The sequence below is a fragment of the Amblyraja radiata genome, chromosome 8, assembly GCF_010909765.2.
Source record: "Amblyraja radiata isolate CabotCenter1 chromosome 8, sAmbRad1.1.pri, whole genome shotgun sequence".
NCBI classification, from domain to species: domain Eukaryota; kingdom Metazoa; phylum Chordata; class Chondrichthyes; order Rajiformes; family Rajidae; genus Amblyraja; species Amblyraja radiata.
Genome location: NC_045963.1, coordinates 18,470,191 through 18,497,814, shown reverse-complemented (window position 1 = coordinate 18,497,814; position 27,624 = coordinate 18,470,191). Strand labels below are relative to the sequence as shown.

The window sequence follows — 27,624 nt, the reverse complement described above, 5'->3', positions numbered from 1 at the left end:
GTTTGTTGTTGCGCTGGCAGCCAATGGGAATGCAGAAGCCGACGGCGGCCGGCCAATGGGAGAGGAGCGCGGAAGAGGGCCGGCGTTCAAAGCGCGGCTCGTGCGCCGGGGCCCGGGAACCGTTGCTGGAGCGGTTATAGTGGCGCACCTACAATTACTGCTGCTGCCGCTTCCGCCCGGTCACAGCGGCTCACCTGGAGTTACTGAAGTAGATACAGCGGCTCACCCACTGTTACTGAAGTAGATACAGCGGCTCACCCAGTGGTATTGCTCGGAGTAACGTCTATTCACCTTGTGCCCGGAATGGTAACAGCAGTTCATCCAGTACTTGTGGTCAGAGTAGTCTAGTAGCATCGTGTATTCACCCAGTGCTGCTGCACGGAGTAACGTCTGTTCACGTAACACTACTGCTCGGAGTGGTAACAAGAGTGGTAACCCCGTGTTTCTGCTCGGAGTAGCCCAGTGGCAACAGTCGCTGCCGCCGCCGCTGCCCGAAGTGGTCTTGGCAGTTCACCTGCTGCGGAAAAAGAAATGCCTTCTCGCCTGGAAGACTACGAGCTGTTGGAGAGCATAGGCTCCGGCTCCTACGGCAGATGCCAGAAAATCCGGAGGAAGTCTGACTGTAAGGTGAGTATCTGTCCCTTGGGGTGTCTCTGGGGAGTCGGAGTGCAATGGGGGTAGAACTCCACTGGAGATTAACGAAAGTATGGAACTGCAACCGCCTCTGGCCCAACTAAACTCGCATCACCAGTTCATCTCTAACACGTCGCGTTACCCAGGCAGGAGCAACCTACCAACATTTCTCCAGTCAAGCAACAGGTGTTGAAATGTACAAAAAAGAGAAACATTAATAATAGAAGGAAGGTTATTGAGCAGGATTTTGTTCCAAAGAGCAGGATAAATGTACTGATGGTATCAAGAGTGTTTTATTGTCATATGTCCCGGGTGGGACAATGAAATTCTTACTTGCTGCAGAATATGTGAACATGTAAACATAGTACATAACGGGGGAAGAGGAAAAGAAAGTCCAACAAAAAACAGATATAGTGCAATAATAATAATCACAGTATTTTGCAGTTCAGAGCACAGAGCTTATTCGTTGTTGTGTTTAATAGCCTGATGCCTGCAGGGAAAAAGCTGTTCCTGAACCTGGATGTTACTGTTTTCAGGCTCCTGTACCTTCTTCCCGATGGTGATATGTGTGTGTGGCCAGGATGGTGTGGGTCTTTGATTTTGGCTGCCTTTTTGAGGCAGCGACTACGTTAGATCCCTTTGACTGTGGGGAGGTCAAAGCCGGTAATGGACTGGGCAGTGGTCACAATTTTTTGTAGTCTTTTCCGCTCCTGGACGTTCAAGTTGCCGAACCAGGCCACGATGCAACCAGTCAGAAGGCTTTCTACTGTGCAACTGTAGAAGTTTAGGAGAATCCTCGTCAACATGCCGAATCTCCGTAATCTTCTCAGGAAGTAGAGTAGCTGATGTGCCTTTTTTATAATTGCATCGGTGTGCTGGGCCCAGGAAAGATCTGTCAAAATATGCACGCCCAGAAAGGTGAAGTTTTTTACCCTCTCCACCATCCACGTTGATGTGAACAGGAACAGGAAGTCCACAATCAGTTCCTTGGTCTTACTGATGTTGAGAGCCAGGTTGTTGTGCTGGCACCATTTGGTCAGTCGGTCGATCTCACTTCTATACTCTAACATCCCCATCTGTGATTCGTCCATCAACCGTGGTGTCGTCGGCAAACTTGATGATGGAATTTGCACTATGTCTGGCTGCACAGTCATTGGTATAGAGTGAGTAAAGCAGGGGGCTGAGCACGCAACCTGAGGTGCTCCCGTGCTAATTGTTACTGAGGATGAAGTGCTTCTGCCAATTCGAAGAGAATGTGGTCTGTGGATGAGGAAGTCGAGGATCCAATTGCAGAGGGATGTGCAGAGACCCAGTTCTGTGAGCTTGGTAACCAGCTTGGAAGGGATGGTGGTATTAAATGCCGCGCTGTAGTCTATAAGCAACAGCCTGATGTAAGTGTTTTAATTGTCTAAGTGATCCAATGCGAAGTGGAGAGCCAGTGAAATTGCATTCTCCGTTGACCTGTTGTGGCGGTATGCAAACTGTAGTGTGTCGAGGTTCTTGTCGAGGTAGGAGTTGATGTGCACCATAACCAACCTCTCAATGCACTTCATCACCACAGATGTTAGTGCCACTGGTTGATAGTCATTGAGGCACGTCACTTTACTCTTCTTGGGCACCAGTATTATTGATGCCCTCTTAAAGCAGGTGGGAACCTCAGACCTCAGAAGTGAGAGGTTGAAAATGTCCGCAAAAACTCCCGCCAGTTGGTCTGCACAGGTCTTGAGAACTTGACTGGGTATACCATCGGGTCCAGGCGCTTTCCGAGGATCACCCCCCCCCCCCCCCCCCCCCCGAAGGATCTTCTGACGTCGCCCTCTGAGACTGTGACTATAATACCGTCAGGGCGAATGGGGGCTCAGGAAGGCACATCAGTGTTCTCCTTATCGAACCGTGCGTGGAAAGCATTGAGCTCGTCGGGAGTGATGCTTTGCTGTCGTTTGAGCTGCCTCCTGATTTCGCCTTGTAGGAAATGATGGCATTCCAGCCCTGCCACAGTTGCTGAATATCCGTCTCATCCTCCAGCTTAGAGCAGGTCCCTTTTGGCCTTTTTGATAGCCTTACCAAGGTCGTATCTGAACTTCTTATAGATCTCTGCATCGCCAGACCTGAATGCCCGGGATCTGGACTTCAGAAGAATGCGGATCTCACAGTTCATCCAAGGCTTCTGGTTAGATAACACTCGGAAGGTTTTTGTTGGAACGTAGTCCTCTCCACATTTCCTTCTAAAGTCTGTAACCACTGTGGCGTATTCATTCAGGTTCGTTGACTAGTCCTTGAACATTGCCCAGTCTACAGACTCCAAGCAGTCCTGGAGTTGTTCCTCTGCCTTCCCCGACCAGCTCTGTATAGTCCTCACCTATGGGGGTTCTTTCTTCAATTGCTGTCTGTATGCAGGAAGAAGCAGCACCGCTGAATGGTCAGATTTTCCGAAGTGAGGGCGAGGGATAGAGCGATAGGCGTCTTGGATGGTTGTGTAGCAGTGGGCGAGGGTGTTTGATCCTCTGATGCTGCAGGAGACATGTTGGTGGAAGTTAGGGAGTGATTTCTTCAGGTTGGCTTTGTTGAAGTCCCCGGCAATGGTGGTAAATGCCTCGGGATAAGCCGTCTGGTGCTTGTTGACCACGGCGTGCAGCTACCACAGTGCCAGACAGACTTCTGCCTCGGGTGGGATGTAGACCGCGGTCAGGATGATAGAGGTGAATTCCTTCTGTAGGTTGAAAGGGCGGCACTTCACCGTCAGATGTTCGAGGTGTGAAGAGCAGGAGTTGGATAGGACAGCCACGTCTGAGCACCACACAGAGTGGACCATGAGGCAGGCGCCGCCTCCTCTCCCTTTCCCAGATGCCAGTGTACGGTCCATGCGATGGATGGAGAAACCTTCAGGCTGGACTGCTGAGTCTGGGGAGCTGGGGGTGAGCCATGTCTCTGTGAAACAGAACACAGAGCATTCCCTCAGCTCCCTTTGCTAAAGCAGCCTTGACCTTAAGTTCTCCACTTTATTTTCAAGGGATTGTACATTGGCTAGTAGGATGGTGGGGAGAGGGAGTCGAAGTCCCCAGCGCTTCAGTCTGACCTGAAGTCATGCTCGACATCCACGTTTCCAGACACTATGCAGGCCTCCCCGTTGTTTCCAGCTACTGTACTAACTACCTGCTGTTTCTGCGAGCCTGCGCTGGGACGGGGGTTCCCTCACAGTCTGCTGGGAGATCCTGCCGGTCTGCCCCGGAGCTCTCCCCGGTGTTTCCAGGTACAGTACCTGTGATCCTCAGCCAGGTCGGGTATTTTCCAGCAATCGAGGGATCGCTTACAGTCAGCAACTTGGGAGATTAATATCGCTAGTGCCATTAGAAGCACTAGCAGCTTGTCCGTTAGTGCTGATTTCTGCCGTTTCTTTGATCCAAGTAAGCTGTGAAAAACTCTTTTATTCTGTTCTGTTGCGCTACTGGCAAAATGTTGCCACAGGTAGGCGCCATCTTAATGTAAATGTGGAGGTGGTGACACTTGTGGCAGGAATAAAACATCACAAATAAATAGTTGTTGATTTAGGGGGAAATTTAGTTACCAGGGATGTCAAGTATCAGATTCTGACCCACGGCAAGAAATTGACCCAATTTACATATACGAATGGGGGACCTTGATAACTACGAAGACCTTGACGTTGTAACAGGGTTTTTATTCTGTTCTAAACGTGCAGGGCATGAGGTGAAAGAGTATGAATTTTAGATACATTGATACTCTGCAGTGAGTGATTACATTTCATCAAATGTGACCATGACCATTTTTGGTCATATTCTATGAGCAGTTCGCCATTTGAAATCTTTATTTTGATCTCTCATTGTCATTCGTATATTAATGGTGCCATATAGTTTCTTTATTTTGAAGTATAGTGATTCTAATACATTGATATTCGTCTATTGTGTCCCTGTAAATGGCTGTTCGCAGCCACTTAGTACAATTCCCACGTCTTTATGGTTCACTTTTTCATCTTGAGAATGAAACATAAACTAAAGGAATACAGGTGCACAACCTTTTATCCGAAATTCCAAATAACGAATAGCGAACATTTTTTCGGTCCGTGAAGAAAGGTCCTTGAAGACGTTCACCGAGGGCGGCCCGCAGAGGTGACAGCGGAACCTCCGGTCGGTCCTCGAAGAAAGGGGAACTAAATCCCCATTCATAAAAGAGAAGGTGAGGGTATATTGCGCGGGAGGGTTAATAATTGACAATCTGCTGCTGCCTGCCCGCTGAGTTAAAAAGTTCCCACGGTAGACTCACGATACACAGTGTATCGTGAGTCTTGCGTGGGAACTTTTTAACTCAGCGGGCAGGCAGCAGCAGATTGTCGCTCCCTTCAGTTTCACCCCACCTACACCCCTCTGCTTCCCGGCCATGTGTGTGATCCCTTCCCTCCCCTCTCCAGCTCCCCGCCCATTGGACCGGCGCGGGGGCTTTGCACTGTCTTCACGTCGGCGATGCCAGCAGGTCAGTGCCAGTCACCGGAGACGTCAGGACCAACGGGACACCGACCCCCAGGCCCACTGCAAGCACGGAGATCCCAGAGACCCACAGCCAGCAGCAACTCTAGCCCAGCCCCGTTCCAACTCCAGAGGAACGCCCTCCCCATAGGGACAGAAGCTGATGGTGTGCAAGGTACGTCTTGTTCTTGGGGTTGCGGATGAGGGGGCGCAGCTCGGGCTGCCACTGAGCAGGAGGGTGGGGTTGTTTGCAGTTGCAGAGGGAGGGGGCAAGGGCGGTACAGTTCCCAGTCTCCGCTTTTGTCCAGGGGGGTGGCCGGAGACGTCAGGACCAACGGGACACCGACTGCAAGCGCGGAGATCCCAGAGACTCACAGCCAGCAGCAACTCTAGCCCAGCCCCACTCCAACTCCAGAGGAACCCGGGTTGCGGATGAGGGGGCGCAGCTCGGGCTGTGGGCGAGCTGCCACTTGTCGCTGTAGCGGCCCATCGGGGAGCGGGTTCCTGTTGGCCCTGACGTCTCCGGCCACCCCCCTGGACAGGAGCTGAGAGACGTCAGGACCACCAGAAGCCGCTCCCCGATGGGCCGCTATGGCGACAAGTGGCAGTTCGGCCACAGCCCGAGCTGCGCCCCCTCATCGGGACACCGACCCCCAGGCCCACTGCAAGCACGGAGATCCCAGATCAGCAACTCCAGCCCAGCCCCGCTCCAACTCCAGAGGAACACGCAGGGGCAGAAGCTGATGGTGTGCAAGGTACGTCTTGTTCTTGGGGTCGCGCAGCTCGGGCTGTGGGCGAACTGCCACTTGTCGCCGTAGCGGCCCATCGGGGAGCGGATTCCTCTGGAGTTGGAGGGACAGGGAGACACAGCGGCTTTTGAGAATGGTGGGCAATCACTTCCAAAGTTCTGCCCACACAGTCAGTGCTCCTCTCCTACACTTGTCTCCCGCACTAAGATCATCTCGCAGAGAATGATCCCAGCCTAACCCTCCCTATTCTCTCCTATTCTGCAAGAAAAAACTACATTGAAGACTCAAACTCGCGATCGAGTAACTGCCGGGATCGAGGCGCAAACTCGCGACCTTGCGGATATGAGCCGAGCACTCTACCACTGAGCCAGCCGTTAAAATCTATGCTAAAAATCTTCCATTCCGAAAGCGGAAACATTCCGAATTACGAAAAGTGTCTGGTCCCAAGGCTTTCGGATAAAAGGTTGTGCACCTGTAGTTAGATCTCAAGCCGGGTGTTGAGCAGCCAGGTTGTTGTCTCTGCGTCAATGTCTGCAAGGCCCTGAGCTTCATTTGGTGGTTGGTAGAGTGGGCACCCAGAGGTGACATGGTTGGCTGTCTGTCCGTTCTGCTCCGCATTCACAGGTTGGGCTCTGGTGGAATCCCCATCTCCACATGCTGGCATTGAAACGCCCAACTCCAGTACGAAGTCTGTTGAGCTTCACCCATGATCCTCTGGGGAGGTCATACCCTGGACAGCTTTAATCTGGTGAAGTGATGTAGCTGTGTAATGGAGATGAGGTTGCCTTCCACTCCTGTAACCACTTGGTGGCTATCCAGTGTGCTTTTGGTTCTCTGAGGTGGTTCACTGAACTCTTTATTTTGATCTCATCAATGTGTCGTGGCTCTCTGAGGTGGCTTCACTATGTTTCTAGTACATTTGGCCTACCTTCCTGGAATAACTCATAAGGTCATGTGATAGGAGCAATATTAGGCCGTTCGGCCCATCCAGTCTGCTCCGCTATTCAATCATGGCTGATCTGTCTCTCCTAACCCCACTGTCCTGCCTTTCAAGAGGGCTTGTATACAAAAACAGGGCTTGAATACACAAACTTTACTACTGATTTGACTTGCATATTAACCTTTTGGGAATCCTGCACCTGCACTCCCAAGTCCCTTTGCACCTCTGATTTCTGGATTCTCACCCCATTTAGAAAATAGTCTACGCCATTGTTCCTACTACCAAAATGCATGATTGCACACTTTGCTACACTATATTCCATCGGCCACTTCTCTGCCCACTCTCCCAACCTGTCCAAGTCCTTCTGCAGTGTCCCTGCTTTCTTTACACTACGTCCCATTACCTATTTTTGTATCATCCGCAAACTTTGCCACAAAGCTTTCAATCCCCTCGTCCAAATCTTTAATATACATTTGGAATTATGGATGGCTGATTCATTGGTCCTATATTCACTCTATTCTTTCTTTGCCTCTTACACCCGAATGCTCTGCTGTTGGCCTCTTTGACAGAAATCTAACCCACATAAATGAACTTAGGTTGATTTAGATAGACTGGTTTAGGAATGTTGTCTTCAAACCTGGTTGAGAAAGGCTACAATATCCCATTCGAAATTCATCCTTATTCAAAAGTTTCTACTAAACCATGTCCCTATCTAACGATCTACATGACCAGTGAAAATTTGAATGGCTTTTTTTTTTAACCTTTAGTAATTCAAAATCAAATAAAAAATTCCAGATGTAGGACTCGATCAAAAGTTAAACATCCGTGATGTTCGTGGCCTAGTCAACAAGTGGAAGGAATCGGCACCAAACTTGACCAAAAAAAATCTATACATTTTATATTTGGCCATTTAAATAAAATCAACCACTCATCTCGTTTAGTTTAGAGAGTACAGAACGGAAACGGGAACTTCGGCCCACCTGGTCTGCGCAGACCAGCGATCACCCCTTACACTAGTACTATCCTACACACTAGGGACAATTTACAATTCTCACCAAAGCCAATTAACCTACAAATCTGTACACCTTTTCGAATGTGGGAGAAACCCATGTGGTCACAGGGAGAACGTATAAGCTCTGGACAGACAGCACAGTAATGTCAGGATAAAACCCGGGTCTCTGGCGCTGCAAGGCAGCAGCTCTGCCGCTGCGTCTCCGTGCCGCCCCTAATTGAGTTCTAATTGAGATATCCGCTAACCTGCATTTGCAGGGCTAACTAACCAGTCTGTCTATAAAGGGTGCTTTTCTTTGCTAAATTTTGCAGGTCCTTGTTTGGAAAGAGATGGATTATGGATCAATGTCTGAAGCAGAGAAACAGATGCTTGTATCTGAGGTGAACTTGCTTCGTGAGCTTAAGCATCCAAATATCGTTCGCTACTATGACCGAATTATTGACAGAACAAATACAACGTTGTACATTGTAATGGAGTTCTGTGAAGGAGGCGACCTGGCCAGTCTGATTAGCAAGTGCATACGGGAAAGGTAAAGTGTGTTAAATGAGTGAATAATATATATTGGGAAATGGTAAGTGAGCCATCGTGCAGTCAGAAGTTGCCTGCATTTACTTTGGCAATAGCAGTGACATTGGAAATCCTTCCTTCCTTAATTTTGCCACTTGAACTCTGGGATTTAATTGAAGAAAATTCATGATTTATGGGGCACGCGCAAGCAATGAAATTGTATGAGGGTCTTTTATTTTTTGCTGGACAAGAACATAATGAGATTAAAAAATAATACATCATGACACTATTTAAGGGCATTTTGTGTAATGTTTTTACCTTTTTAGTTCACTTCTGAGTTGTGAGCTATTGAAGAGCACTTCCAAAATTAGCAATTGGATCTACAATTATGATTTACCCTGCAATGCAAAGCTCCAGCAGTGACTATATTAACATAGGAAATGCTGCATCGAGCTCCTACCAATCTTAATCAGGCTGATGACCAATTAATCGATCTTTAATAATTATGTTGATTGGGAGGTACAGTATATTGTCCCACATACCAGGGATACATTTCTTCAATACCATGTATCTTTATTTTAAGCCCGCATTAGGGCCTTAGTTTTAAGTCTGTTTTGAAAGGCAAATTTTTTAACTGGAACCAAAATGTGGATAATATTAGCAAGCAGCATAAGACTACTTTGATTTTTTAAAGGTGGCATCAAATTTTGGATGGCTTTTTGCTTTCTAAAGAGAAACTATTTTGCTTCAAGAATTTTATCTTGTCAATAAAAATGGCTTTTAAGAGTTCCCTGTATCAAAAAGAGTGTTTTGTGAGAAATATAACATAAAGGTGATTTACTGGTAATTGCAGATTGGTCACAATTATTAATGGTCTAAGTAATCAGATAGTGAAGATGGTTGTGAAAAATTGCAGCAGGAACTTGAACGATTGGCTAGGTGGGCTGAGGAATGGTTGATGGAATTTAATAGAGAAATATGAGGTGTTGCATTTTGGAAGGACCTACGCAGTGAATGGTGGGGCTCTGGGGGTGTTGTAGAGCAGAGGGATCGAGGAGTGCAGGGGCATAGTTCCTTGAAGGTGAAGTCGCAGGTAGATAGGGTGGTCAAAAAGGCGTTTGGCACATTGGCCTTCATCAATCAGAGTATTGAGTATAGAAGTTGGGAGGTCATGTTGCAGTTGTATAAGATGTTGGTGAGGCCGCATTTAGTCAAGTCAAGTTTATTTGTCACATACACATACGAGATGTGCAGAGTATTGTGTTCAGTTCTGGGAACCATGTAAAGGAAAGATGTCAAGCTGGAAAGGGTACAGAGACTATTTACTAGGATGTTGCCAGGGCTAGAGGGTCTGAGTTATAGGGAGAAGTTGAGTAGGCTGGGACTCTATTCCTTGGAGCGCAAGAGGATGAGGGGTAATCTTATTGAGGTGTATAAATCATGAGAGGAATAGGTTGGGAAGATGCACAGTCTCTTGCCCAGTAGGTGAATCGAAGACTATAAGACACGGGTTTAAGGTGAAGGGGTAATAAATTTATAGGATTCTGAGGGATACATTTTTCACACAAGGGATGGTGGGTGTATGGAACAAGCTGCCAGAGGAGGTAATTGAGGCAGGGACTATCCCAACATTTAAGAAACGGTTAGACGGGTACATGGATAGGACAGGTTTGGAGGGATGTGGACCAAATGCGGACACTTTGGACTAGTGTAGCTCGGACATGACAATAGACAATAGGTGCAGGGGTGGGCCATTCGACATGTTGGGTCGAAGGGTCTGTTTCCACACTGATTCACTCTATAATTTGATTTAGTATAAGATATGTTGCTTGAGTTTCTTAACTGCCTGATGATATTTTTCAATTAAGTAGAATTGCCAACTGAAATGGAGATAATTGTAATAATTGCCAAATTTTGCTGTGGTTTAGTCAGAGGAAAAGAAAGAAAATCAAAAACACTACAAATGCTGGAAATATTCAGCAGGTTGGGCGTCATCTGAATTTAATGTTTCAGGTCTGAGATCTTTTCCCAGTTTTGGCAAAAGATCTCTGTTGAAACATTGATTCTCCTTTTTACAGATGCTGCCTGATCTACCGCTTGTTTCCAGCATTTTCTATCATTAGTCACGTTTGCACTGCTGATTGAACGTGGATGTTGGATGGGAATAGAAAATCAGTCTGGTGTCCTGCCTGGATTCAAATAATGTGTAAAGACCACGTGGAAAATGAGTGAAAGAATAGCATGAAAATACTCAGCAGGTTAGAAGCATCTGTGGAAAGAACAAGGACATTGATTCAGATCTGTTGTCTTCTGTCACTTTTGCTATTTATTTATGAACAATAAAGTGTGTTAGGGTGCAAATGCACTTTTATCCCACAGAGATTTTTCTGGGCATAGATTTGGACCTCCAAAAGTTGATAATAATGGAATGCAAAGTCTTTGCATTTGTTTTCATTGATTTTAGCGATCACATTTGATATCCTGCAGTAGATGATACTGTTCAAAATTACCCTGATGGTGTTTAAATTACCTTCTTGTTGTTTGATTTCAGAGATCTATATTATTAAAAATATTATGACTTAACTGATTTACGTAAATTTTTAGGTGCATTATTTCCTTGACAAAATCCTCTGTTGCAGGCGGTATGTAGAAGAAGAATTTGCCTTGCGGGTCCTTGCTCAGATTGCTCTGGCCTTGCGGGAATGCCACAGACGCTCAGAAAATGGCCGTACAGTGCTACATCGAGATCTCAAACCTGCAAATGTCTTTCTTGACGTACACCATAATGTCAAATTAGGTGATTTTGGTTTGGCTAGGATTTTGCAACATGACACTAGTTTCGCCAAAACATTTGTTGGCACGCCGTATTACATGTCTCCAGTGAGTATACATTTTGATAGTAATCGTATATGCAATAATTTGGGTTAATTCATAATCATTAAATTCCATCTTTACATACTGATTTTTTTAATACTTTCTGAATTTCAATCATATAATAACAATTGAACACCATATTTGATTATAGCTGAAAAAATATTAATCCTTTTTTAATAGGGAATTCTGAAAATAACGGCCATTGAATTTTCAATCTATGTTATGCGATTATTAATTTAGTTAACTATTTGGATATTTTACTTAATTACTTTGAGATGCTACATTCTATAATTAGAGTATTTTATCTAACTAGAGGGGAGATATTTGGGATTACAATCATTTTAAATCTTGGCAAACAAATATTGTTTATCATTTGAACCTTTTGTTTGTAGGAACAAATTAATCATATGTCCTACAATGAGAAGTCTGACATATGGTCTCTGGGATGTTTGCTGTATGAACTTTGTGCTCTTACGTAAGTACGGTAGTTAAATTTATTTGCATTGTAAGATTTTTAAAAATATTGCTTGAGGTTGCCTTTTAATTGGTTTGCTAAGATTTGTATTTTGTCTTCCTCTTCCTCCTTTTGTTTAACTTGACAACTATCTTGAGTGGTAGGTCACAAACTGCAACTTTCTGGACTGTGAGTGAGAAAGAAACACTAAAAATCACAAAATAAAAACTCGTGGGGAATCAAGGGGAGAGGAAGGATGTATAAAAGAATTCCTGAAATTCAGTACATTTTTTGGTTGAATGATTTGATATTCTGTACATCTGCTTGGCATGTAATGCCTCTGGTGGAAGATATGTTTGAAGTACAATATTTAAGGAGGAAATGTTTACCTGAATGGAAAATTGCTTCCTCAAATTTCTCTATGTAGATGGCTGTTATAATCAGAATCAGAATCACACTTTATTCGTCAAGTATGTTTAGCAACATACGAGGAATTTCATTGGCCAGGTCAGTCATACAATTAAAAGCAATTGATCAGTCAAAAACACATTTTAACATGAACATCCACCACAGTGACTCCTACACATTCCTCACTGTGATGGAAGGGGAAATAAAGTTCAAGTCCTTCCCTTAGTTCTTCCTCGGTCGTGGGCCTCGAGCCCCCGTTGACGGGATGATCTTGACCCGTAGCCGGGAAAAAAGGTTTCCCCCTTCCCCCCTCCCCCCACATAGAACAAATCGAAGAACATTATATACACAGACATAAAATTCTGCTTGAGTAAATTTCCTGAGGCTTTATGGTTCAGTCTGCTATGAATTGTGGGGGGGGGAATATCTGCTGGAGGAATTCAGCATGTCATGCAGGCCAGGGAGTATCTGTGGAGACAGAGGGATCGTCAACATTTTTTGTCGAGACTTTGCATCAAAATGCAGTCGTGTTCAGCACCCAGTTTCTTGGAATCGTCAAATGTCCTACTGCCTCCACAGATACTCCCTGGCCTGCTGCGTTCCTCCGGCATTTTGTTTTATTGCTCAAGGTTATAACATCTGCAGTATCGTGTGACTGCAAAAAAACAAGTTGATGGATCTTTCCATATAGCATTACAGAACAATTCTCACGTAATAGTCAACCTAGAAAACCATGTTAGCATTGGAGTTTCCAAAGTGGTGCTACATAAAGATCAGGAAGAGGCCGGACTGTTCGTTTAGCCTGCACCACTCATCAAGATCATGGAAGATCTATCTCACCACCATTTTCCATCAGTACCCTGACAAAGATGCAGATAGATGCTCCATTGGTGTCCTGGATCACCAACTACCTGACTGTACGACTAATATGTCAGGCTATAGAGCTGTGTCTCGGATATGGTAGTGAGCAACACGGGACAGTCCACTCTCCTTTCCTGTTCACCATCTACACCTCGGACTTCAGATGTAACTCGGACTCCTGCCACCTGCAGAAGTTTTCAGATGGCTGCGTTTGTGGGCTGCATCAGTGAGGGGAGGGAAGCTAATACCGAGGTGTAGTCAACGACTTTGTGATAGACCAATGGTTATAAATGAACATTGAACTCTAACCTGATTAGTAAAAATTCAGGGGGTTTTCGTTGGGCACTATTTTCTAATGATGCCTAAACCCGACAGCTTTGAGGCAGAAATTGACTGCAATTTTGTCACCTCTGGAGAGGACAATTTTGTTCCCCTCCACAGCCTCTAATCTTATACTTCTCATTCCTTGCACTCTCCGTTTCTATCTCCTCACCAAGATCCACAGGCAGGATCTCCCTGGCAGACTCAATGTTTGTACCTGCTCCTGCACCACTGAACCCCTCTTCCCCCCCCCCCCCCCCCTCATCCAGTCCCGACCTACATCTGAGACGCCTCACACGTTCAATTCCTTGCCCCCCCCCCAGTACCTCGTATCTCCCATGGGCGTACTGACCCTTTACACCTCCATCCCCCCCCACCAGGAAGGTCTTGGGGTAGTCCTGCTCTTCCTTGAACAGAGACCCAATTAGTTCCCACAACTAACACTCCTTCAGATGACGGAAGTTGTCATTGCCCTCAACAACCTCTTTTGACTCGTCTCACATTCTTCCAGTCAATGGTGCAACCGTGGCACTTGCATGGGACCAGCTATGCCTGTCTTTTTGTTGGTTATGTGAACAGTCCTTATCTCAATTACCCCCCTGACTATTTCTCTGCTACATTGACAAAGCATCAGAGCTGTTTCCTGCACCCGTGCAGAACCGTTGACTTCATCAACTTTACTACCACCTGGAACAAATTTACTTGGACTATCCCTGAATCCTCTCTCCACTTTCTTGATTTCTGTCTCCATCACAGGGGACGGACCACCGACTAACTCCATTGACTCCCACAGTTACCGTGTCTACATCTCCTCCCGCCTTGCCTCTATTACTCACAGTTTCTCTGCTACTGCTGCAACTGCTCCCAAAAGAGGAATCTTTCCAGTCTAGAACATCTGAGATGTCCTCTTTCTTCAGTAAATGTGATTTTTCCCTCGTGTTGTTGTGGATAGATCCTTCCCCTGTGCCACTGCATCCTGCAATTCTGCTTTCACTTCCCCACCCCCTCTCTTAGACGGCACAAGGATGGAGTTCCCCAGGTCTTTATCTTTCACCCTGCCAGTCTCTGCATCCAACACGTCATTCTCCAACATTTTTGCCATCTCTAACGTGACCCCCCCCCCCCCCACCATTATAAACTTCCCAATCCCACCACTTTCCACATAGACCACTCCATTCATAACTTTTTGGGTCACTCATCCCTTCCCACCAAAACCACCCCCTTCTTGGGTACTTTACTTTACGAGACGTAACACCTATCTCTACACATCCTCCATCTAGGGACACCAACAGCTCTTCCTGATGAGACAGGTGTATTTGCACCTCCTCTAACCTTGTCCACTGCATTCGGTGTTCCTGCTGTGGCCTGCTATCCATCGACGAAACTAAGCGCAGACATGCGCATCTGCAGTCTCCACTTGACTGCATTCAGAAAGGAGCATTTTGTATTAGGTCACATCTTGAGGCCAATTTCTGATGTTGAGGATGAACAACAGAAGAACATTTCCAATCTGTATTTATGGATTGGTCTGTTATATACACAGGAATAGGGGCAAAAACATTGATGTTGGTGTCTTTTGTAAATGAATTTGGACCGTAAAAGTGAAATGTTGATTTCCCTGTCACCATGATCCAAATCTCTTGGAATATATTGTGGCTGACATTGAGCCAGGCTTCATGTGCCAGGGACTTTGAGTAAAAGCAGTTTTGCTGAGGTATAGAGGGTGAAGCAATAGGTTGCTCACAGCAGTTATTTTCTCAATACCATTCTATTTGCCTTTTTGCACATCAAATGTAGGACCATGGGGTTAGTGGTTGGTCGTTTTTAAGACCCTTTTGAAGGATATCCTGGATATCTAGATTTTTTTCAATGTGCTGCCTGATTCAGGCTATAATCTCTACATTGGATGAGAATGGAATAAAGTTCAAAAATACTGGTATTATTAAAAATGCACAAATGTAGATTTCCGTGCTTTTTTCGATGCAAGATTATTTCCATTTCTGGTTCAGAAGTCTGATAGGAGTGGGAGCAAGTTCAAGTTCAAGTGAGTTTATTGGCAGAATGCAGAATTCAACACAGAAACAAGCCCTTTCACGCACTAGTTCTGTGCCAACAATCATGCTTGTCTCTTTTCCCAGTGTCTGTCCAATGGCCTTCTGGATTGTGGTGATTAAAGTGCTCATCTAGATACAATTTAAAATGTTGTATGAGACTTGGACTTTAAGGCAATGCTTTACAGATTCCAACCAGTCTACATGGGGAAAACAAATCTTTCTCGTATCCCTTCGAAACTTCCTATTCCTTACCTTTAAACCTGTGCCCATCATAATGTTTTATACCTCAGTGAGGTCCTCCCTCAGCCTGCTAGATAATGCACTGTTTCAGAATTGCCATTTTTCATACGTACTTGTCACGTGATCTAATTTCCCCTTTGTAAATTTCTAGCTTGTGCATTGTCACCTGTTGTCTGCATTATATTTCAAAAGAAGAGTTGATTTAATTTGTAACTTTATTTTCAAGCCCACCTTTCACTGCATTTAACCAGAAGGAATTAGCAGAGAAAATAAGGGAAGGCAAATTTAGAAGAATACCATTTCGCTACTCAGATGACCTCAATGATCTCCTTGGTAGAATGTTAAATCTTAAGGTTAGTATTGGCTTGTCCTCCTATAATATAGCTTTCATTTGTTCCTTTAGTAAAGATAACAAATGCAATGCTAACATTTATTTCGAGAGGGCTTGTATACAAAAACAGGGATGTAATGCTGAGGCTCTAAGGCGCTGGTCAGGCCACATTTGGAATATTGTCAACAATTTTAGGCACGATATCTGAGGAAGGTTGTGCTGGCACCGGAGAGGGTCCAGAGGAGGTTTACAAGAATGGTCCCAGAATGAGTCGGTTAACATATGATGAGCGTTTGACGGCACTGGGCCTACACTCCATAGAGTTTAGAAGAATCGGGGGACCTCATTGAAACATACAGAATAGTGAAAGGCTTGGATAGAATGGATGTGGAGAGGATGTTTCCACTAGTGGTAGAGTCTAGACTAGAGCTCATAGTCTCAGAATTAAAGGATGTTCTTTTAGGAAGGAGGTAAGGAGAACTTTCTGTGGTCAGAGGGTGGTGAATCTGTGGAATTCTTTGCCACAGAAGGCTGTGGAGGCCATCAGTGGATATATTTAAGGCAGACGTAGATAGATTCTTGATTAGTTCGGGTGTCGGGGGATATGGGGAGAAGGCAGGAGAAATGGGTTGAATGGCAGAGTAAAGATTGAATGGCAGAGTAGACTTGATGGGCCGAACGACCCAATTCTGCTTCTATCACATGATATTATGATCTTTTATCTGATGTTTTGTGCTATGTGTTGGGCACAGTGTAGACGATGACAGCTGCATCCTAAGTGGCGACAATGGATTTGATGGTGCTGGTGGCCAGTGAGTGGTTGTGGATGCTAGCTTATAGCAGCATGCACATCAGTATGATTGGGACCTCCTGTGCATCTGATTTTTTTACCTGCACTAAAAAATATATAATTTGTTCAGCACACATCTTCAGAGATATTGGCAACTAGTGAGATGAGATGAGCAGAAATCTTGCAGGAGGCAAACATAAAGCTCTAGCCCCACTGAGGTTGACCAAGCCCATGAACATTTAGGAATGAGAATGCACTTTATATTGTTTTGTTGATCAAACAATATCATGAATTTGGATCATGAGCAGTTACTGTGCTTCCTGCTTCAATACTGAAATCTCACTTGCCAACATCGCATATCTTCCACTCTTCATGAAGGAGGTCAGCAAATGACTTTATTGAGACTATTAAGACATTTTATGGGTGACTAAAATTGTAGGTAGGTTGAATTGGGTAGAGATCTTGGGTTGCTTCTCTTAAGGGTGCAGATGAACCATTTGGCTCGAGCAACAAATTTCAACAAATGCGTGGAACTTTTGAACTCTTAACTGTGATAGTTTTAAAAATCTGGTTTGCAAGTACAATGAAGTGGTATTGAAGATCTCATTCACGGCAAAATAACTAGTGGGTTATTTCCACAAACTGACTTTCTTAAGAGGGATAAAGTAATTTTAAGGGATATAATAGGAGTCCATTTGGAGGGTGCAGTTTTGTGATCCCATCGCCACGTTCAAGATTTCTACTCCCACAGAATTGGGCCTACAATGATGTTTTACAATTTAAATGTGTTGTTTATTCATTTTTTCAATGTAAATGTGTTTATGTGTAAACCAGGATTACTTGAGGCCAACTGTGGATGAACTAATGGAGCATTTCTTGATTGCAAATTTGGTGGCTGAAGAACAGCGCAAAATCTCAGCTGAAAGGAGAGGGAGTAAATGTCTGGATAATGATAATTTCCAGGACAGTAACCCACTGATGGCTGAACTCAAACTTAAAGAGGATCAACTTCACAATAGGGCGAAGGCCTTGAAAGAACGAGAAGAACTTCTTGAACGTAATTATACCCGTTTAATTTATTCACGATTTATTTGATTTATTCAAGCACATTAGTAATTGGAAAGGGGATGCAATTACGAGTTTGAGGTGCGTTCCCTGCATTTGGTAGATTCTAATTCCCGATTGATTTAAAAACGTGGCTTGCCCTTCGGTCCACCATCTAACAGTGTCCCCACAATGGTGGTATTGAAGATTGCATTCACACAGCAAAATAAACTAGTGGGTTGTTTCCACAAGCTGACTCTTTAGTGGGATGAAGTAATTTGTATACAGCATGGAAATACCTAGAGCATGGCAACGGGTCTTTCAGCCCACTGATCATGTCCACCATTCACACCAGTTCTATGTTATCCCACTTTCTCATCCACTCCCTACACACGAGGGGCAATTTACAGAGGCCCACTTACCTACAAACCTGTGCATCTTTAGGATGTGTGGGGAAACGAAGAACCTGGAGGAAGCCTACCCAGTCAAACAAAGAATGTACATAATCTACACAAACACCACCTGAAAACAGGATCAACTTCAGGTCTGGTACTGTGATGCAACAGCTCTACCAGCTGTGCCACTGTGTGCTGCAGAGTAACTTAAGAGTGTAACAGTAGTGCAGCTGGTAAAGCTGCTGCTTCACAGCTCCAGACATCGGGTTCATTGCTGTCTTTGTAGAATTTGCTTGATCTCACTGTGGTCATGTGGCTTTCTTTGCAGTATTCCACTTTCCTCCACATCCCAGAGCTCTGATAGGTTAATTAGCCACTGTAAATCACTCCTTGTCTGTAATTAAGTGGTAGAGTTTGGGGCTAATGGATGGGTATGTGGAGAGAAAAAAGGATTGGTGAGATTGAATGCATGATTGTCAGTGTGCACTCAGTATGCCAAAAGGTCTATTCCATGCTGTATGATTCTTGACTGTCTAATTCTCTTTGAAACTTTAGTTTTTCTTTGTATTTTCTTTCTCACATCACATGAAAATGTGGAGTAGTCACTGTAGATCTGCTCTACCAAATACTAACACACATATGTTACACACCACTTGGATCTATAATCCAGTCTGGGTTTTACCTTACAGTCACCATATATTACTAACGCTTTCAGCCACTAGTCCATTTGTCGGGATGTAGTCACCGTGGTGACTACTTGCAGTGTAACTTTACTATATGCTAATAAGCTTGTTGGATCGTTATGTGGAGTGTTCTTAATAGCTCTACATGGTGTCAGAGTTTTTCGAACCCATTCCGCTCCTAGTTTATCGGATTTATTTTCTTTATTCCCCAGTATTTTTTTTCCCCTTTCCCACTTTATTATGGCACAGTCGTTTAAGAAGCCCGACCCCCTAGTTTTCGATGCTGTCCTCAGCGAGCGTTGGCGGATTTTTGAGAGGGATTTCAACGTCTACATTTGAGCTGCTCCTGGCGGAGCGCCCCCAGAGCAGATAGCTGCTGTGCTTCTCAACGTTGCGGGATCTTAAGCTATCCAACTAGCTGAGCGGCTCCACTATGCCCCGGCTCTGATGGGTGACAACAATGTGGTGATTACCCCTGAAGAGACTATGGACAACCCAGTCTGTTTAATGAACAAGTTCAGACACCTGTGTGAACTTCGGACCCACATGGTTATGGAACGCAACAAATTCCATCAAAGAAACCAGCTCCCTGGTGAGCCTGTCGAGGCATACATAAGTGCCATAAAACACATTGCAAGCAGGTGTCGTTTTGGAGATCTGTGCGACGAGCTTGTCCGCGACAGACTGGTGAGTGGCATCCTAAATGAAGAATGTGGGACACGTTTTTACCAGTGATGGACTCAAACCAGATCCTTCCAAGATCATTGCCATCAACGAACTACCGGTTCCCACAGACGTAACCAGCTTACAAAGATTCCTTGGCATGGTGAATTACCTAGGTAAGTTCATTCCGAATTTCAGTGAACTGTCAGCACCACTGCGGCAGCTGACACAAAAAGACGCAACCTGGTCCTGGTATACACAACACCAGAGAGCATTCGATGCCCTAAAACAGCAGTTGTCCTGTGCCCCGACTCTGGCTTATTTTTATGTAAAACTGCCGGTAACGCTCTGTGATGCCTCCCAGTACGGATCGGGTGCTGCCTGCCTTCAGAGCACCAGTGACAACAGACCTATGGCATATGCCTCTCGTACGATGTCTCAGACCCAGCAATGCTATGCTCAAATCGAAAAGGAACCACTGGCAGTGGTCTTTGCCTGCGCGAAATTCAACGACTTTATTTTTGGAAAGACTGTGACTGTTGAAACAGACCACCAGCCCCTGATCAGCATTCTAAACAAGCCAATCCATGCTGCTCCTGCCCGGCTGCAACAGATGATGATGCAGCTTCAAAGGTACGATATCAACCTTCTTTACAAACCAGGCAAAGACATGCACTTAGCCAACACTCTATCCAGAGCCCCACGCAAGACCTGCGAGCAACAACTGACTGACAACGACACCTACATTATGATGATGGTGTCTCACCTTCCCACAGATTGCCTGGATGACTTGGCTGCCCAAACAGCAGCCGATGACACCCTACAGTCCCTGTCCTCGATCATCCGGCATGGCTGGCCGGATAAACAGCACAAGGTACCGGTTGCCATTTGCCCGTACTTCCCAGTCCGTGATGAGCTGATGCTCCAGGACAGTGTGATTGTCGAGGGACACAAGGCGGTCGTTCCAACTGCTTTACGAGACAAATATTTCGACTCGGTACACGGGGGACATCCCAGCACTGAGGCAACCATCCTTCGAGCCAAGAGCATGCTTTTCTGGCCAGGAATAACTGAGTTTATACGGGAGAAGGTGGAAGCTTGCGCGATCTGCAATAGCCTGATGCCCCATCAACACAAGCAGCTGCTTCTCTCTCACCCAATCCCTGCCCTACCATGGTCCACACTGGCAACAGACATTTTCGAATGGTGTGGTAAACCATACCTGGTTCTGTTCGACTCGGGCTGGTTTGAGATTGATCTGCTTCCCAGCCTCACTTCACCAGTGGTGGTTCAAAAACTAGCGCAACACTTTTCAAGTCACGAGGCGTAAGTGAAACTCCTGTCTGACAACGGAAGCCAGTTCACCAGCCAGTGCTTCAAGTATTTTGCCCAACGATGGGACTTTCGTCACATTACCAGCAGTCCTGAATTCCCTCAATCGAACGGGCTGGCCGAGCGGGCAGTCCGGAGTTCTAAACAGGTGATGGAAAGATCACACTTGGCAAAATCTGATGTTTACCTGGACTTGCTCAACTTAAGAAACATTGCTAGGGTCTCCTGCCCAACGCCTCATGTCAAGGCAGACCCGCACCACGCTGCCCGTACCTAAGCAACTACTACAGCCACAGCTTCTCAAGCCATCAGTACAGGTTCTCAAGCCATCAGTAATTCAAGTACAACTTTAGCATTAGCGCGAGATTCAAAACCACTCGTAGGACAGAACAAGTAGGCCACTCGAGCCGCTGGCAAGCGGTCAAGTTGTAAGGCTTCAAACTGACACGGGTCACGGACGCCTTGGAACAATCCGCAGCCCGGCACCACATCCACGCTCGTACATGGTCGATTCTAATGGAGGGACTTACCGGCGAAACCGTCAACACCTTCTACCAGTGAAGGAACTGCAACCTATGATCCCGTTTCCAGATGTTCCTGGACTGTGTCACCGTATGACTGATACTCTCTCCCCCGACTCCGTTTGCGGTGTCTGTGCTCAGCAGGTATCCTGCCTTCTTGCCACCACCGTCGGTGTCCCACCCTCCGGTCTCCCCTCACCCGTCTCACGGGTCTCCGGTGCTCCATCAGCCCCCAGTCTCACAGTTCTCGCCGGCGAAGGATGGAGATGCGAGCCTGTACCGTACGAGCGTGGGTCGCATTTACAAACCTTTCCTTAGACTATGCTTAACCTGCTCCAGTGCTGATTTTATTAGACAACAGTTAAACTTAATTGGTTGTACTCGCATATATGTATTTGTAGTTATTATTTTCTTAAGAGGAAAGATGTAGATCTGCTCTACCACATACTAACACACACACACATGTTACACACCACTCAGATCTATAATCCAGTCTGGGTTTTACCTTACAGACACCATATATTACTAACGCTTTCAGCCATTAGTCTGTTAGTCGGGATGTAGTCACAGTGGTGACTACTTACAGTGTAACTTTACTATATGCTAATAAACCTGTTGGATCGTTACTTGGAGTGTTCTTTATTAGCTCTACAGCCACCTAGAGAAATTACAAATCATTTTCATTGATCTGCTAGTCTTTTGGTGGAAGGCAGGATGCAGTGACCAAGTTCTATGCGTTTTGATCTAAATCAATATCATGTATTATGCATGTTCTTTTCTCTACTCCTGTTTCTTGCTGAATTAAGCAAAGGAGTTCAGATGCTGGATGTCTAGGGTGTTGAGGGATCTGGTAAAATTTTGAATTATTTGGTTTAGAAGGCGTCTGTAGAGAGAGAAAATACATTTAATTTTCTAGATCATTGACTTTATCAGGAGTAAAGTATAACAAATAATTCCCCCAAAAAACGTCATTCTATAATCATGTACACATGTGTCAATTCCATTAACTTGCCATCACAGATGGCAATTTTACTAGTAATGTTAATGCTGCATTCAATTAAAATTTTTCCAGAACGTGAACGAGAACTTTGCATCCGAGAGAGGCTGGCAGAGGAAAAGTTTTCTAGGTAATGGATCCCTGCTTAATGTCTGCCATTTCTCTTCCTGTGTAAAATTGCCAGCATTTTATTGCAAATCTCATTCCATTGCTATGAAACCTTTTCAATACAGTTCATGCCATTCCCTCGCCCACTTGCAAGTCAGCTAACGGGAAGATATTTTGTGTTAAATCTATATCCGACTTTTGTGTTCATGGAGGCTGTAGGATATCATTAGAACAGCATTGTACAATTAGAATTCAAATATTTTACTAAACTTTTTTGTCATGACATTTTAATATAAATCTTTATCTGGATTTTGCTCTTATTGATGAAACGGCACAATTTCTTGAGAATGTAGGTAGGGTGGACTGGGGAAGAACTCCATAATATTGCTGGATGGTGGCAGTGGCACAGCGCCAGATACCCGGGTTCAATCCTATAAAGAGTTTATATTTTCTCCCTGTGACCGTAAGGGTTTTCATCAGATGTCTGTTTCCTCCCGCATTCCAAAGACGTGCAGATTAGTAGGTTAATTGGCTTCTGTAAATTTTCCCCAGTGTATAGGATGGTGTATGGGTGGTTTGCGTGGACTCGGTGGGCCGAAGACCCTGTTTCCACGCTGTATATACAAACCTAAACTAAATTTAAGCTGTTTGTTGGTAGCAATTCCCCCTTTTCTGACACTGGCTGCTGACATGTGAGCGTTCAATGGGTTCCCTTGGGGACAGCAACAGTGAAGTATGAACCGCTAATCGTAACATAGAATTCTTTTGACAGAAACGAGAAAGCCATTTTATTTTTAAGTTTCAAATTTGCTATCTGGAATGTTTGTATAACAAAGTGCAATGCATATATTTTTTTAAATTAGGGCAAAACAGTCTGTCTAATAACAAATCACTTTGACATTATAAACACATTTAGACCTCGCTAAGCACAGGATTTTCAGGGTATATATTAGAACGTTCATTTTTAAGACTTAACTTTGTGTCAATGGAATTTATCACACTGGAGAGAACTGCAAGTAGGAACACTACATGAATGAGCACAATTTTAGGATATTCATGTTAATAGTTTTTACTTGCATTCCAACGTTGAACTGAAATGTCAGCAAAGATTTTAATTGTTTTAGAATATGATTACATTTTCTGTAGTTTATTTTATTAAGTTGGATTTTCTTAAGCAGAATAAGATCTTGCAAAGAGTTCCTTTTCTATCGGCATGGTAAAATGATAAATAAATGATTAAATCTTTTTTGTTTCTGTGAACAGAGCAGAGAGCTTACTAAACAACTACACCCTGATGAAGCAACAGCAAAAAATAAAGATGCCAGTTGGTCGATTAGGTATGTGCCGTAAGCAAAACCTCCCAGCACTTGTACTTAATTAACCTTTAACTTAATAGCCGCTAATAGTGTATGAAACATGTCTTCTGATTTTTAATGAAACATTTGAATTTCCTAGTTTTTATTTTCTGATCAGTTTCCTGAGTTTAACCAAAATAAGTGAAAACTGCAGACACTTATTTCTACAAGATAAAGGCGGCTGGAACTAGTTTTGAAATACATTGTTTTGAATAGCAAAACATTGCATATGTAGGAAATAAGGAATTAAATACAAAAATATGGAATGCTTATTAGTTGTCTGCAGAAGTTTCAGGTATAAAATCATGAGAGGAGTAGATTGGGTAGGTGCACAGAGTCTCTGGCCCAGAATGGGAGAATCGAGAACCAGAGGCATAGGTGTAAGGTGAAAGATTTTATAGGAATCTGAGGGGTAACTTTCATGCAAAAGATGTTGAGTGTATGGAACGAGCTGCCCGGAGGAGGTAGTTGAGACAGAGACTATCGTAACATTTAAGAAGCAATTAGACAGGCACATGGATAGGGCAGGTTTAGAGGGATATGGACCAAACTCAGGCGTGGGACTAATATATAGCTGGAGCATGTTGGTTGGTGTGGGCAAGTGGGCCCAAGGGCCTGTTTCCATACTGTATGACTTGAACATGAAGGATTTGTGCTTCAATTATATAATTTTTTTGAATCTCCTATGTTAGATTTGGTATGAGTGGGGATAATAAATAAATGCATGGTGGTTAAGCTTTTTGAAGTTTCATTTAATTATTCATTTGTATATGTGGTCTGATTTATCCTGCTAAAGTAAAGATTAAGAAAGCAAAAGTGGCAATACTTGAAATAAACTATATTTCTGATGTATTTTCTTGTTATAATGTCTTGGTTCTTGGTTTCTTGGTCCTCCAAAATATTCCAAATGGAATTTAAACTGGAGGTGGTGGAAGGAGGACTTAAGCCAGAAAGGGTTATTGGGAAAAAAGAGCTACTTTAAATTTAGTTGCATCTGGTTGGGTAACTATAGTAGGGTGGAGATTATTCCATGCTTTAATTGTGCGGGGGAAGAACGAATTGCTGTACACATCTGTCTTTGTAGCTGGGATCACAAATGTCATCTTTAAAGCCCTGCATTTGCACTGAAAATTATAATTATTGTTTTCACAGTCCCTATTTTCCATTTCTTCGTGCTCCATTCAGGAAAAATACCAACAAAACCCTTCTCTTAGATCATACTATGCATTGATAATGGATTAATTTGTTCGTATACTTACTTTGTTTGGAAGCTGAAATCCATGTAACTTACAAAATATTTCAAAGTTTTAATATTTGTTCTGGCTTCTCCATTAGATGATTACATAGACACCGAAACCTCACCAGGGAAGAGGAAAGTTCATTTTGCAGGAGAAAGTAAAGAGAACATTCACTTTAAGGAAACTGATGTAACAAAACAACTTCTTAATAAACCAAAGAACTTGGATCTGAAGAAAAGATTACAGGCTGCCAACTTGCGAGCCAGAGCATTATGTGAAATGGAAAAAAATTATCAGCTAAAAAGCAGACAGCTTCTGGGGATGCGCTAACTTAATTTTATCATTGACAATATATTTTAAAATGCAGATTCTTTGAAAAGCTGTCGTCCATCATGGGGCCAACTATTTTTTAACTCATGAAGGTGAAGACTGAACATTTATGATCTTAAACCTACGCTCGGAAATGAAAATAAACTTCTTGCTATCGGCATATGAAAGATCAACCAATTGCATTATCCAGCATGATAATTCACTTTTCCTCGTGACGTGTTCTTTTCCCTTTGATTCTCACTGTGCAAGTCACAGATCTCTTTCCCCATAATACAATTATTCTTCATCTTTTTGGAACTTTACTTCTGAATTTTACACAGTTAAAACCACAAACTATACACCATGCTGTTAGATGGTTGTCCAATATTATTTTTTTTTAAGATTTTGCACTGGCACTGCTGTTGCATTTTGTGAGATCAGTTGAGTTGTAAAATATTATTTTCAGATATCTTGTGTCTTAGTTTGTGTTAAATAGTGTTTTTGCTTTGAAAATATTATTTTTTTCATAGTAAGATATACAATGTATAAACAGATTTCTAAATTGCAGTGTGTGGTCCTGTATTTAAACATTTGTATCTGTAATTAAGATGGTAACTCAGAATCTGATAATGTAACCACTCTCTTTTAGAGAAAATAAAATTTGGTCTGGATGTTTAACCAATATGACCAATTTTATTTCCCCAACAAAGTTGAAAGTTGCACACTTTTTTTGGATGATGTAAAGCCGGTGGTTGGTTTTCCATTATTTAAGTTTAATAAAAGTTTAAATTTCTGAGAATGTAAGCAGGGGCTAAGCCAATCAGACCTTCAAGCCTGATATATTCAATAAAATTATGGTTGACCCAATGTTGTATCAGCATCACATTGCCTCCACGTTCCTTGATTTACTGGTGTCTGTCTGCATCCATTTGGGATATATTATGAGTTGCAACCATCTAGAAAGACTTTCCACCTTTTCTCCATCTGAAATAGTTAACGTGTTATTCTGAAATGATTGCACTGCCCCAGTTCAAGATACTTCAGGATGGGAAACATTCTCTTGCTGTTCCCCCTATCAGCCCCGCCTGCAAGCAAGCGTCAAGAATGTTTTATTGTCATGTCCTGAAAGGGAACAATTACTGTAAAATTTTACTTGCAGCAGCACAACAGATATGTAAACATAGTACTCTATAAAACCCATAATAAACAACAAATGGTTCTGTGAATATTTATAGATTAAAAATACAGACACCAAAGTGTCATTGGTTATATCTGATCAGGCACAGGTGATTTATCTACTTTCATGCGCTTTAGGATGTCCAACATCTCTTTGACCGTAATATGGACTGTCCTCGACATCAACGGACCAAGTTCCCCAGTCTTAATGTCCTTCTCCACAGTAAAAACGGGAGAAATACTCATCCAGGACCTTGCCCATCTCCTGTGGCTCCACACACAGGGGACAACTCTCTTTAGTTACCCTCTTTCCCTTAATGTATTTATACATATCTTTGGATTTTCCTTAATTTCCCACTTTCCAGACTTTCCTTTATCACAAACAACCTACTACAATCAACTTTAGCAAGTTCCTGTCTAATACCACCAAAGTTGGCCTTGGCCCAAATCACAATTTTTAACTTGTGGGCCTGCCCTATCTTTAACAATAACTATTTTAAAATGAATAAAACAATGTTGCTGGTCCTACAGACGCTTCAGTCACTTCCCCTTCCCGATTTCCTAAGAGCAGATCAAGCTTTGCCCTCTCCCTTGTAGGACCCTCTATATATTGCCTGAAGAAACTATGCTGAACACATTTGACAAATGGCACCCCATTTAAACCCTAGGTACAATGACAGTCCCAGTTTATATTGGGAAACTTAAAACCCCCCTACTACAGCAACCCTATTTGTCATGCAACTGTATACAATTTGTTTTCAAGAGAGAGTTAGATATAGCTCTCGGGGCTAACGAAATCAAGGGATATGGGGGAATAGCAGGAATGGGATACTGATTTTAGTTGATCAGCCATGATCATATTGAATGACAGTGCTGGCTCGAAGGGCCTACTCCTGCACCTATTTTCTATGTTTCCTGGCATATTTGTTCTAATTCCCATTGAGTATTTAGGGGCCTATAATGCATTCCCAACAAGGTGATTGTCCCCTTTTTATTTCTCAGCTCCACTCATGTGGCCTCACTGGGTGAATCATCTGTAATATCCTGCACTACTGCTGTAGTATTGTCCTTAATGGTGGAAAAAAGCTTCCAATGGTGGTGATGAATCATTGCCAGTGCTGATGCCAATAATACTATTTGGACCAGGATCT

The 27,624-nt window shown here is 43.7% G+C and overlaps 1 protein-coding gene across 2 annotated transcripts; it reads left to right on the top strand.

Moving 5' to 3' along the window:
* Window positions 1-83: 83 nt before the first annotated feature.
* Window positions 84-26,180, top strand: nek2 (NIMA related kinase 2). Of its 2 annotated transcripts, none has more exons than XM_033025298.1 (9): window positions 84-627; window positions 8,124-8,341; window positions 10,959-11,199; window positions 11,586-11,668; window positions 15,758-15,884; window positions 17,487-17,709; window positions 22,363-22,417; window positions 23,659-23,732; window positions 25,086-26,180. In XM_033025298.1, exons 1-9 carry the CDS (start codon window positions 532-534, stop codon window positions 25,316-25,318), a joined length of 1,350 nt encoding a protein of 449 aa, XP_032881189.1. In that variant the 5' UTR covers window positions 84-531; the 3' UTR covers window positions 25,319-26,180. The 2 variants fall into 2 exon arrangements, with proteins under 2 accessions (XP_032881189.1, XP_032881190.1); XM_033025299.1 differs by having other exon boundaries at window positions 85-627; window positions 25,089-26,180.
* Window positions 26,181-27,624: the final 1,444 nt, after the last annotated feature.